Genomic DNA, 13,701 nt, shown 5'->3' with positions numbered 1-13,701 from the left:
TTATTTCCTCTCCATGGATTTTAATTCCTACTCCAAAGTTTTCTTTTGTTTCCTTTACTGCTTGCTCAATATACAGATTGAATAACATCAAGGAGAGGCTACAACCCTGTCTCACTCCCTTCCCAACCACTGCTAGTCTTTCATGTCCCTCGACTCTTATAACTGCCATCTGCTCTCTGTAAAAATTGTAAATAGCCTTTCGCTCCTTGTATTTTACCCCTGCCAACATTATAATTTGAAAGAGAGTATTCCAGTCAACATTGTCAAAAGCTTTCTCTAAGCCGACAAATGCTAGAAACGTAGGTTTGCCTTTCCTTAACTTATTTTCTAAGATAAGTCGTAGGGTCAGTATTGCCTCACATGTTCCAACATTTCTACAGAATCCAAATTGATTTTCCCCAAGGTCGGCTTCAACCAGTTTATCCATTTGTCTGTAAAGAATTCATGTTAGTATTTTGCAGCAGTGGCTTATTAAACTGATAGTTCGATAATTTTCACATCTGTCAACACCTGTTTTCTTTGGGATTGGAATTATTATATTCTTCTTGAAGTCTGACGGTATTTCGCCTGTCTCATACATCTTGCTCACCAGATGGTAGAGTTTTGTTACGCCTGGCTCTCCCAAGGATGTCAGTAGTTCTAATGGAATGTTGTCTACTCCCGAAGCCTTGTTTCGACTTAGGTCTTTCAGTGCCCTGTCAAACTCTTGACGTAGTATCATATCTCCTATTTCATCTTCATCTACATTCTCTTCCATTTCTATAATATTGTCCTCAAGAACATCGCCCTTGTATAGACCCTCTATGTACTACTTCCACCTTTCTGCTTTCCCTTCTTTGCTTATAATTGGGTTTCCATCTGAGCTCTTGATATTCATGCAAGTGGTTCTCTTTTCTCGAAAGGTCTCTTTAATTTTCCTGTAGGCAATATCTCTCTTACCCCTAGTGATATGTGCCTCTACATCCTTACATTTGTCCTCTAGCCATCCCTGCTTGGCCATTTTGGTCTTCCTGTCGATCTCACTTTTGAGACATTTGTATTCCTTTTTGTCTGCTTCATTTACTGCACTTTTATATTTTCTCCTTTTATCAATTAAATTCAACATCTCTTCTGTTACCCAATGATTTCTACTAGCCCTCGTCTTTTTACCTATTTGATCCTCTGCTACCTTCACTATTTCATCTCTCAAAGCTACCCATTCTTCTTCTACTGTATTTATTTCGTCCATTCTTGTCAATCGTTCCCTAATGCTCTCCCTGAAGCTCTCTACAACCTCTGGTTCTTTCAGTTTATCCAGGTCCCATCTCCTCAATTTCCCACTTTTTTGCAGTTTCTTCAGTTTTAATCTACAGGTCATAACCAATAGATTGTGGTCAGAGTCCACATCTGCCCCTGGAAATGTCTTACAATTTAAAACCTAGTTCCTAAATATCTGTCTTACCATTATATTATCTGTCTGACACCTTCCAGTATCTCCAGGCTTCTTCCATGTATACAACCTTCTTTTATGATTCTTGAACCAAGTGTTAGATATGATTAAGTTATGCTCTGTGTAAAATTCTACCAGGCGGCTTCCTCTTTCGTTTCTTCCCCCCAATCCATATTCACCTACTACATTTCCTTCTCTCCCTTTTCCAGTTGCCTATGACTATTAAATTTTCGTCTCCCTTCACTATCTGAATAATTTCTTTTATCTCATCATACATTTCATCAATCTCTTCATCATCTGCAGAGCTAGTTGGCATATAAACTTGTACCACTGTGGTAGGCGTGGGCTTCGTATCTATCTTGGCCACAATAATGTGTTCACTATGCTGTTTGTAGTAGCTTACCCGCATTCCTGTTTTCCTATTCATTATTAAATCTACTCCCGCATTACCTCTATTTGATTTTGTATAATAATTAAATCTATTAACATAATATTTTTCATTCCCAATGCAGATGTATGTCCACTACCATTTAACCCTTGTGCAGCATTACAGTCTTTAAATGTTGTAGCATGGAATCACACCAGCCAGCAAATGTTTGTGGGATATCTCTCTTCAAGCTATTTGCATGTGAATCCACAAAGCGTCAACAATGCTTACTGTAGCATAGTCATGAAGAAGCAACTAACTAACCCCATCCCAGACATATTTCATAAGTAACAATTGTCACACAAATGTTCATTTCAAGGAAACAGGTGCACCCATAATTAACTGATTCACATTTTCAGGTACTGTCCTGCCTGAAAAACGCATAGTTGCACAAGGAGAGGCAATACCTAGGACTAGATCACTTCCTCAGTACAGTGCCGTACAGACTGTGTGCACGCACGCGCGTGCCACACACACACACACACACACACACAGATATCACTGTTATAATAGCATGTCATCTACAAGCCAAAACACTAAGGAATGACAAACACATTCCTGAGAGAGAGATCATTAAGTCCCATTCACGGAGACTCACATGCTTATATTGTTCTCTTTGATGTTAGTGAGGTATTGGCATCCACTTTCACATTTTCACTTCATTTGGTAGCTCTTCATTAAAAGAGTTTGCCACTTTATTAATCCTTGCACTGACTTAAAAGTGCCTGGGTCAGCATGTACATTGTTTCTCTGCAATCTTAATCATTTACATCTAGTATATCCTCTGAGATTCATTCAGGTCATTCTTTCCAGATGTTGCAAATTTAAAACATCTTCAAAGAAAAAAAAAGTAAATGTTATTAATTCCTCATTGGTCATGTATGTAATCCTTCCAGCAAAAATACATTGGTCTCTGCATTACTAGTGCCTTTGGTGGTTTGAATAGTTCACCCACCTTCTAGGAAATTATATAAAAGACAGCTTACTCTCCATCAAGTGATATTCAAATCCATTCAGAACAGTTTCTATAAATACAAGCTAAGCATCATTTTTGAAACAGACACATCATCAACCTAGACATGACTGTTCCTCCACAAATGGTGAGTTATACACCCAAAACAGCCATTCCACAGAGATGATCAGCATTTTCAAATGATGCTGAAAAGATCTTTCGGAAATGCCAGGTTGGAATATCAACATTATTAGCAAAGGATAGATTGCTACTCAGTGTAGAGATGACTCACTGAGTGGCGGAAAGGCACAACAAAACAACACAGTTACACATTACATCTTTTGGTCAGATCCTTTTTCAGCAAAGGAAACACACAAGCAAGTGCACTTAATGCACAAATGACCTCAGCAACTTGCAGCTCCAACTGGATGGCAAGTTTAGTTGCAAAGAAAATCCACCATTTACAACAAGTAAGCCCATTGAATACCCAAGCATCTGCCAACATCAAAATGTGTCAAAGATTACGCAATACTTTGTAACAACAAAATGCTTTCGATGCATCATTCTTGTGGGCCTTGTTGAAATGAGCATGATGTCACAGCTGTTTACATTTTGAACAGGTTGCAGGAAAATAGTGCGAATGGTGGTTTGATAAGTGTTACTTTCAAAGTAAATTTTCTTGTGTGCAAAATGAATTATGTTATGTGTGAAAATATGTGATGAATTTCTTAAATCATGAAATGTTAGACTCTCATTCAAAACTTAACACTGAGGACTTCCCATTTTGAATAATTTCAGGCCCAGAAGACCAGCCAATTCATGCCATTATCTAAAATTTTGCTGACACATGCAAAAAGAGGCGAAGTTTCAAGATTAGTTTTTCATATTTCTTTTTGTTCTTTCATAGATTACAAATTAAGCAATAAAAGTGGCAAGAAGTATAATTATCCTTCAAAACAAAGTGGAAAGTAAGTTCCTGAGCAATTTGACACATGACTGACTTTTCTGTAGGAAAGTCAAAGTGCTGGACAGAACATGGTTGTATTCAGCCAGATAGCTCATGAAATTTTTGATGCACAGAAGTGAAATTTATAATCGTGCTTGTCAGAAATACTCAGATGCTGCAATTTAACCTGTGCTCTTAGGGTCCTGCCTAACCACACCCGCTCAGGGTGAGAGGGGATTGACAGCCCGTAATATGTGGGAAATCTTAGCTTTTCTTGTAGCTATACTTTTTGTATATTAGTTTAAACCATTAACTTTACCTATTTGTGTGATATTGTTATTGGCTGACTACCTCACATGTGCTATGCTCTGTCTGCTGGTATTGGCTGGCAAGATCACGACATGAGCTACGATTGGCTTTCAAAAGCACATCACAATCTCAATTTCAGTGCTGTATTTGGTGGAATTCGTGTTTATACTCTTATAATTTGAGAATGTGTCATGAAAATGTTGCCACGCATCGAAGATGTTTGCAGCATGCATTATTTTTTGCTGGATTTCGTTTACTAAAGAGCTGGGAAGCTCTATGCCGGTGTATAAAATCTCTATCACTCAAAGGATTGATAAGTTATACAGCTCTGAGGGAAAGGATATTGTCACTTAACACAAAAAAATGTGCTTTCAACAGGGGTATAGCGTATTTTCACAAGGCAAAAAGTGTATTTTCGCCCAAGAAAAAGCATATTTTTAACCAGGAAATCTTCTTCTTCTTCTTCCCTCGTCCACATATACACCCTGAGTGAGGGAATTTGGTGTATAGGGATGTGGTGTAAATAGTGAACAGTAGGGAACCAGGAGGTAAAGAGTTGGAAAGACGGTAAAGGAAGTGATTTGTATGTTTGATGTGGGAGGCTAGATTATGGGCAATTGGTTGGATGTGTTGGTGAATGAAGGCCAAAATCCTTTCAGTTGGGGCATAATAACCAGCTACACTGGGGCATCCAGGATTGTTGGGTTTGGGAATTTTGGGGAGCATGTAGTAGGTGGGTTGTAGTGTGTCACAGGGTGCCCCACCTAACAGCTCTCTTGTCTCTCTCCCACCCATATCCTGCTATCCATCCCCATTCACAGCCCCACTCCTGATTGCTAAAAAATTTAAAATTCCTGGAATCCTAAAACATCCCTAGGTTTTTACTGAATTTCTTGTGGATGAAAAAATTCTCAGGTTCTTCCAGATTCCCTGGTATCTTGGGCATATACACACTGCTCGTTACCAATGGTATTGCTGCAATTGAATACTACCTATCCCAACGCCCTTCGGACTCCAGTCCCACTACCTCATTCCTCATATGCCAAACTAACTTTATCCTAACACGTAACTCCTTCTCCTTTGAAGGAAAAGTATACAAATAAATTTGTGGCACAGCCATGTGCACCCACATGGCACTTTCCTATGCCAACCTGTTTATGAGCCATCTAAAGGTAACTTTCCTAGCAACCCAAAACCCCAAACCTCTGGTCTGGTTCAGATTCATTTATGATATCTTCATGATCTGGAATTGGGTCCAAGATACTCTACCCTCACTCTTTCACAACCACAACACCTTCCACTTCACCTGATTCTCCTCAACCCAGTGTGCCATGTTCCTAGATGCTGACCTCCTCTCTGATGGCTTCATCCACACTACACCAAACAACCATCAAAAGTACCTCCATTCTCACAGCTGTCATCCCCTCCACTAGAAAATTGTGCATCTAGAAACCAAAAGGTCATATGATCAAATCCGCACCTGAACATGCAAGTTTCCAATCCACTTTTAATCTAGCCTTCACCTATCAATGGTGTGAGGAGACTCCAGGAATGACGCAGGGTTCGAATTCCACTTTAAAATGTGGGTCTCCTTTTCTTGGTTGTATACCTAGGGCAATTGGAGACACACAAGTTGCCAAAGTGGCATTAGTTGAAAAGACTTCCACAAGGCCATTGAGCTACATAAAATTATTAGTTTAACATGGATTTCAACACAGTTTTCACACATACAAATTGTCACTAAAGTTGAAAAAAAAGTGTCATTTGCGTTGGTGAGCTGACAGTTACCCATTAGGGACAGTCCATGTGTGGGTTAGTGTATAATCACAATTTTCAAGAAAAGTCATAAAAAGCACAGCATCTTTAATAAAGGAAAAGGGGCCTCTTGTTAATTATTTGTGAAACCAAAATGACATATAATATGGCTTCATCTGATCGTATGTTTCTCTGTATCACTGCCAATTATTTTTGTTATGCACAGCACATTTTCCTGCCACTATTCATTAAACTAATACATTGAACAACAATGGTTCTTTGAACTCATAATAGAGAACACATATAATAACAGGGAGAAAAAAAAAGATGACATGAAGTGCACTGACTGCGATGAGCCTAAAAGATGTGAAAATAGTGAAAGAAACGAAGTACTTTCACTAAATGCAGAGATTAAAAACCAGTCAAGTATGAAGTCTCATAATAACAAGCAAGGAAATACCGGTACTATAATTAGCAGGGAACATACATGTCATGAGAATAAGCCAACCTCAAGTAAGAAGAACAAAGAAGATATTTGCATGCTCTCCGACAGTCATGGAAAGGGCTTAGTTGGTATCATGTGTATCATGCAAACTATATTTAAGGTTAGTGGAATAACAAAACCAGGCACTCCCATGAATGAAATTCTAAAAAAACTGTGAACATTTTTTGGAGCCTGGAAGAAATTGTTTGATAATCGGGGATGCTAATGGCGTTTATAGGAATGAGGGTAAACTCGCCACAAGAGTGCTAAGAAGCACACTACAGAAAATTACAAATGTGAACTTCTATTTTGCAAGTATACCACAAAGATATGATCTGATGGAAAAATCTTGTATCAACAAAGAAATCGCTATTACTAATAGAGAATTTGAAAAAATATGCCGAAGCTTCCCGAATGCCACATATGTGAATGTACCATCTTCAGAAAGAAGTCACTTTACCAGGCATGGGCTACACAGAAATAAACTTGGAAAAGCATTCATTAGTCGAGAAATACTTAATGCAGTGTTAGCAGTTGAAGACAGGAATTGCCCTACCATACAACTACCACCACCCATCACAGCAATTGAAATTCTCCAACATAAAAATGAAGCTGATTCACCAGCAACAGATCCAGAATCTTCACTCGCCACAAAAGTATCTGAAGCAAATGAAGCCTCCTCAACAGCTCCAACAGTATCAGAAGCAGCTACAGACTATACAGCGGCATCATTAGCAAGAAATGTGCTTACGGCCAGCGAGTCATCAGATACAATAGGAATTCCAGCTTCAAAGGTTGCAGCACATCCAGAAGAAAGAAAGACAAGATGCAGGAAACCAATGTCCATAAAGGATTTTTGGCACCCAGCCCCAACACGAAGAAACCGTTGACACCAGAATTTACAAGTGAGAGTTCCTCTCAACCGAGTTGCAACAGCTTAAAATTACTTAGCCTTAATATACAGTGTCTCAAAAATAAAATTCTAGATCTCGAGATTGAGGCCAGTGAATATTGTGTTGATTGTATTTGTATTCAAGAGCATTGGTGCAAAAATTATGAATTAGAAAACATTAATATTTCCCCATATACCTTGTTTAGCCACTTTACTAGGAAGGAAGCCAAGAATGGGGGTGTCTGCATTTATGTGAAATCAGATATTAAAGTGAAAAACAGGCCTGAAGCTGAACTCCTGAGAATAGAAAAACATTTTGAAGCAACAGCAGTGCAAATGAATGTAAAAAATAGGAAAATAACAGTCATGTCAGATCACCATGTGGAGACGCATAATTTTTTTAAAATAAGATTGAAGAACTACTGAGCATAATACATGATGAGAAGTCATCAATAATTCTATGTGGGGACTTAAATGTCAATATGTTGGTAGATAGTCCATTTAAAATTAAATTCCTCAATATTCTACACAGTTTCAACCTATATTCTAATATAAACAGTCCTACAAGGGTAACAAACATTTCAGAAAGTCTTATAGATAATATATTTTCAAATACAGAAATCCCAGATACAGAAGTTTTGAATATTGACCTAGGAATATTTGATCATAACGCACTTATTATTAAAGTGCTCACAGTTCCAATACATGCAAAAACAGTACATCATATGTATAAGAGAATTTTTTTCTCCCGAAAACTGCAACCAATTTGGTATCACACTGACTAACCAATCTTGGGCAGAAGCATTGTCACAAACTGATACAGATGCTGCATACAATGTTTTCTCCTATCTTTTCATGACAAATTTTGAAATGTGCTTTCCAAAAAGATTAGTTAAAATCAACTCATCTAGCCATAGACACACAAATTCTTGGATCACGTCTGGCATTAAAAGCTCTTCCAAGACTATGAAAAGACTAAACTCTGAAATGAAAACCAATACTGACTCTAATTTCAAAAAACATGTTAGTAACTACAAAAAGGTATATAGAAGGGTGATTAATCTAGCAAAAATATTAAGTAACAATAGACTAATAAGGAAGTCAGACAATAAATCAAGGACCGCATGGGAAATTGTTAAAAGAGAAATAGGAAAAAGCTCTACAGACCAGGATATTGTACTTAAATCTAGTGGTAACATTGAAATAAAGAAGGAAGTCTTGCCCAATTACATTAACAATTACTTCCTAAGTGTACCTAATAAATTAAGCAAGAGCTTTACCAATGGAGAGAAAACAACAGCTCCAAAAGTAGTCAATAGCATGATAATAAGTTCCACTAATAAATATGAAATACTGGAAGTAATTAACAGTATGAAACCCAAAATGACTGCAGGACTGGACGAAGTGCCAGTGACAATAATAAAAAAAGTCTCCACACAGATCTTGGAACCACTGGAACATATTGCCAATTTATCATTCAGTGAAGGTGTGTTGCCCCAAAGGCTGAAAATTTCTAAGGTTAAACCATTATTAAAAAATGGGGATAGAAAACTATAGACCTATATCGCTCCTTCCATCTTTATCAAAAATTTTTGAAAAACTGATGAAAATTAGACTCATAAGCTACCTTGACACCTTCAATCTTCTAAATTGTAATCAACACGGTTTTCGTACAGGTTACAGCACAGAAACAGCTATACAGGCCTATACAGAAGAAATGATTAGAAATTTAGACAAAAACAAATGTGTGGTAGGAATCATCCTAGATCTTTCCAAGGCCTTTGATACAGTAGTACATAATCAAATTCTCCTTGACAAACTGGAGGCAATAGGCATCAGAGAAATTGGGAGGAAATGGTTTGAATCCTATCTCCAAGATAGAACTCAGGTTGTGGAACTCACCTCATCTCAGAATAAGCAAAAAATAAAGTGGGTTTCTGATGCTAAGAAAGGGGCAATAGGTGTCTCTCGGGGTAGTGTTCTTGGCCCCCTATTATTCCTAATCTATATAAATTACATTGAAAGGCACAACAGATCATCAAAAATTATGTTATTTGCAGATGATACAAGCATAATTATAAGTGATGACAGCAAATCCTTTTTCACAACAGCTGAAAAGATCCTGAAGAGTGTGCAACAGTGGTTTTACGCAAATAAGTTAACACTCAATTTAAATGAAACAGATTACATAGAGTATGGTAAAGTAAATGAGAAGGACGATCACCGTTTATCACTGAGTGCCCATGAAATAGAGAAAGTCTCGTCTACAAAATTTTTGAGCATGTACATTGATCAGCACTTGAGCTGGAAAGACCATGTCACATACATATCCAAGAAACTCAATTCAGCATGTTTTGCACTGAGAGTAATTCCTAGAGTTTGCAGTGCAGAATGTACAAAATTAGTGTATATGGCTTATTTCCATTCTATTATATCCTATGGAATAACATTCTGGGGTGCAACTAAATGTCACTTGAGAGAGGTTTTTAAATTACAGAAAAGGGCCATTAGAATTATTACACACAGCTCCCCACAAACACACTGTAAGCCCTTGTTCATGCAGCTAAACATACTTACAGTACTATCTTTGTACATATTAAAAAGCATACTGCATACAAGAACACACTTGAGTAGTTTACATGTAAATTCAGATCTTCATGACTACAATACACGTATCTGTAAGAATCTGCATGTAGAAAGAACAAGAAAAACAAAAACTCAAAAACATGTAAGCCACTATGGAATAAAACTTTATAATGCTCTGCCACTCTGCATCAGGGGAACAGAAGATGAAGGAAAATTTAAGTCAGAATTAAAAAAGTTTATGATAAATAAATGTTTTTATAGCATAGAGGAATATTTTGAATCCTTAAATAACTAACAGATAGTTGTATTGTTAATATCATGTTCTCATTGTCAGCTCTGTGTCTCATTTATACTTTTTTTAACTCTAAAATTATGTGTAATATGTGTTTTCCAAAATGTACTAAATATATATAAATCCATCACATACGGTACATGTTAAAGGAGCATGTAAAAAAACAACACATTAATTCAATGTTTTATTTTTCAACATATTATATAATGTTAATTTTATGTGTTTTAATTCAATGTTTTACTTTTCAACATAATGTTAATTTTGTGTGTGTGATAGAAATTTGTAATATTCTGCTGTGCATATTCTGGACAGTATTATGACAATTCCTACATCATGTAAATGATGAAAAGGATGATAATAAATGAAATGAAATGAATAACATACCACGTTGGGCATTGTACTTATTGGGCTCATACTGCTGAATAAGATCCTTAGCTCTAGATGTGTTTGCATAAGGGTAGAGTATTTCATTCAGTCTCGGATCTCTCTGAGTCTTATTGAGGAACTCCACAAACTGTGCTGCTGTCATAAATCTTCTCTTCTGTGTGCCACAGCTGAAATTAACATGGTAGGTAGCTTCAGTTTTACTTCAGAATCATCCTTATTAATGTCAATCTCACATCAGATGGAACTGTACTTACAGTTCCTCAAATATATTTTCTACTTCAGTTCTCTGTGTCAGATTTTTGTAGAAGTTGAAGAAGTCCTCAAATTGGAATTTCTGTAGACTTAAAGCATCATTCTGAAAGATTTTTTTGCATGACATTAATTCAGTCGCAATGTAAAATGCATTTAAGCAAGGTAAATAATTTATATTCATTTCAGAAGGTGCATAACAAAGTATGAAACTCTAAATCCTCACCTTCCCTGATGGAAACCCAGATATATCCAGAGCTTTTTCAACTCTCTTTCGATCTTCCTTGTTTTGTGTAAATATTTTTATAACACTGAAAACACAAATAAAGAGATCAAAAGACTGACAAGGTGGATTATATTGTAAAATTCTTTCCTCTCTCTCACCCATAATTTCAAAATACACTAACATACTTTTTAATGGGAATTTTTCCAGTTTTGTCTGTCAATAGAATAAGTCTAGAATGAACTTTCTTCAAAAATCTCAATGTTGAGCTATTAAGCTGAAGCATATTGTACGCTATTTTCAGAATTTCTTCAGTCCATAACTGAAACACAAGAGAACACACATTAATATGAAAAATTCACAGAGCAACAACTGAGGAGGTCGACGGGCAACAGTGCTACGCCACACGAATGTACATATTATGATTTGCTATATGTTTGGCTAAAGACATGAACATAAATACAATAAAATAAAAGAATTTATAACGTAGACGGCACTTTCTAGCATTACATATGGAATTACCTGCCACCAGCATGTGGTGTGCTTGAGGCAGATAATATTATCAGACTAAAACCTACTCAGCATTTCTTCTGCTTATACCTACAATTTTAATAAATGAAACAGTAAATGCTATAATGAAAATTATTCACTAAGGGCCTCACATTTCATTTCTAATGGTTGTGATTATTGGCTTTCTGATTTGTAGCTTAGCTTTTCTCTTCCTGTAAGTGCTTCAACAATTGTAACACACAACCTTTATATTATTTACAGAAGACTGTCTTGTGAGAACACTCAGTAAAATTTAATGTTAAAGAGTGTCTTATGAATCTTCTGGTGCTGGATGAATGGTCATGAAATTATTTGGATAGCTCACAAGTCTGTGACATAACAGTCACTAGAACATGGGACTCATACAGTCATTATGGCTCAGTGATTGTGTTTGACAACAAATTATGTTGTGGCACTTCTGGATAAGCAGTAAATAAATATCGATTCTCCTCACATAAATATATTTGTGATGATCATGGTACTACTGTTTCTTCCTAACTAACTGTATACTTCTGTGGTGGAAAACTTCAGAATTCTTCCATTCTGATTCTAAAAGTCTGATTAATTACATGCTAAATGCTGGTGATGCCATGAGAACACATGGAAACAAATAAAATGGTGTCAAGTTCATGGATGTCAATGAAGAACAGCCACTGAGTGCAGGAATAAAAGAACAATATATTCTGCACTAAACATAAGAGTGGTCGTTACTCCTCAAGAAATAAGTAATGAACAAATAAATACTAATTTTTGGAAGATGATATCAAGATTTTTCTTTAGTACTTTAAAAGTGAACGAAATAGGTGGATGGTGAATTGTTTCATTTTTATCAGTTATAACTGTCAACTCTTATTTTTTCTTGATTGGTCTGGTTGCTTTTTGCACAATATCATATACTCCATGGACTCTAATTCCACCTACACTCAATTAAGGCTTATTGATTTTATCTTGAAATAAACAACTTGCTCAAAAATTTTGTTCCTGCTACACCAACCTTTGGTTGCCACCACCTATTTTGAAACTGTAGCTGTTTTATGTCAAAATAACACAAGAACAGAATTCAATTTTATTAGAGATTAGTACTTGTTCCATAGATCATGAATACAACACTTCGTAATGATGTGGAACATGTCAGGTTAATAAAAAGTGTCAATACAAGATATTACATTACACAAAATATTACATGACACTTAATTTTTTTTGGTGGTTGGGGGGGGGGGGGGGGGGGGTGAGGAAATCACCCACTTACTATATCCAAAAATTCATCTAATGAGCAGAAGGAGCTGCCATTCAGAAATTCTTTTAGTTTCCTTTTAAATGCTATATGGCTATCTGTAAGACTTTCGATGCTATTAGGTAAGTGACAAAGACTTTTGTGGCAGCATAATTTACCCCCTTCTAAGCCAAAGTTACATTTAAAGTAGTGAAGATCATCCCTTCTCCTAGTGTTGTAGCCATGTACACTGCTATACTTTTGAATTCGTTCGGATTGTTAATAACAAATTTCATAAGTGAATATACAGGGTGAGTCACCTAACGTTACCGCTGGATATATTTCGTAAACAACATCAAATACTGACGAACCGATTTCACAGACCGAACGTGAGGAGAGGGGCTAGTGTAATTGTTTAATACAAACCATGCAAAAATGCATGGAAGTATGTTTTTTAACACAAACCTCCGTTTTTTAAAATGGAACCCTGTTAGTTTTGTTAGCACATCTGAACATATAAACAAATACGTAATCAGTGCCATTTGTTGCATTGTAAAATGTTAATTACATCCGGAGATATTGTAACCTAAAGTTGACACTTGAAACCTCCGATGTTCAGTTGCGTGTTGTAACAAACACGGGCCACGGTCGGTGAGCAGCATCTGCAGGGACATGTTTACGATGACGACCGTGTTTACGAGTGTGGCTGTAGTACACTGTTGTGGTTTGGTCTAGCTGTTGCAGTGTCCGCATGTAGCGCTTGCTGCTATTGTTATTCTGCATTCGTCTTTGCACGCAGACCAACTGTAGTACACCGTGTTACCAGACGTCTGTGATAGTGTAGTGTTGTAGGAACTGTGACCATGGTGTATTCGAACTCTGAAAAGGCGGAGATGATACTTATCTATGGCAAGTGTCGACGAAATGCAGCTGAAGCCTGCAGGGTGTATGCAGAACGGTACCCGGACAGAGAGCATGCAACGTGCCGCACATTGCAAAACATCTACC

The 13,701-nt window shown here is 36.8% G+C and overlaps 1 protein-coding gene across 1 annotated transcript in view; it reads right to left on the bottom strand.

Moving 5' to 3' along the window:
* Positions 1-13,701, bottom strand: part of LOC126416261 (1-phosphatidylinositol 4,5-bisphosphate phosphodiesterase classes I and II) — a 395,393-nt gene that overhangs the window by 242,412 nt on the left and 139,280 nt on the right. The window contains exons 5-8 of the mRNA XM_050083891.1: positions 11,120-11,253; positions 10,935-11,019; positions 10,714-10,814; positions 10,457-10,626 (exon numbers count right to left, since the gene is read on the bottom strand). Coding sequence (XP_049939848.1) covers positions 10,457-10,626; positions 10,714-10,814; positions 10,935-11,019; positions 11,120-11,253 — 490 coding nt within the window. The remainder of the gene's footprint in view (positions 1-10,456; positions 10,627-10,713; positions 10,815-10,934; positions 11,020-11,119; positions 11,254-13,701) is intronic.

Source organism: Schistocerca serialis, chromosome 8, assembly GCF_023864345.2.
Source record: "Schistocerca serialis cubense isolate TAMUIC-IGC-003099 chromosome 8, iqSchSeri2.2, whole genome shotgun sequence".
In the NCBI taxonomy this organism is placed as follows: Eukaryota; Metazoa; Arthropoda; class Insecta; order Orthoptera; family Acrididae; genus Schistocerca; species Schistocerca serialis.
Note: the sequence above shows the minus strand (reverse complement) of the source record. Positions and strands in the feature narration are given on the sequence as shown.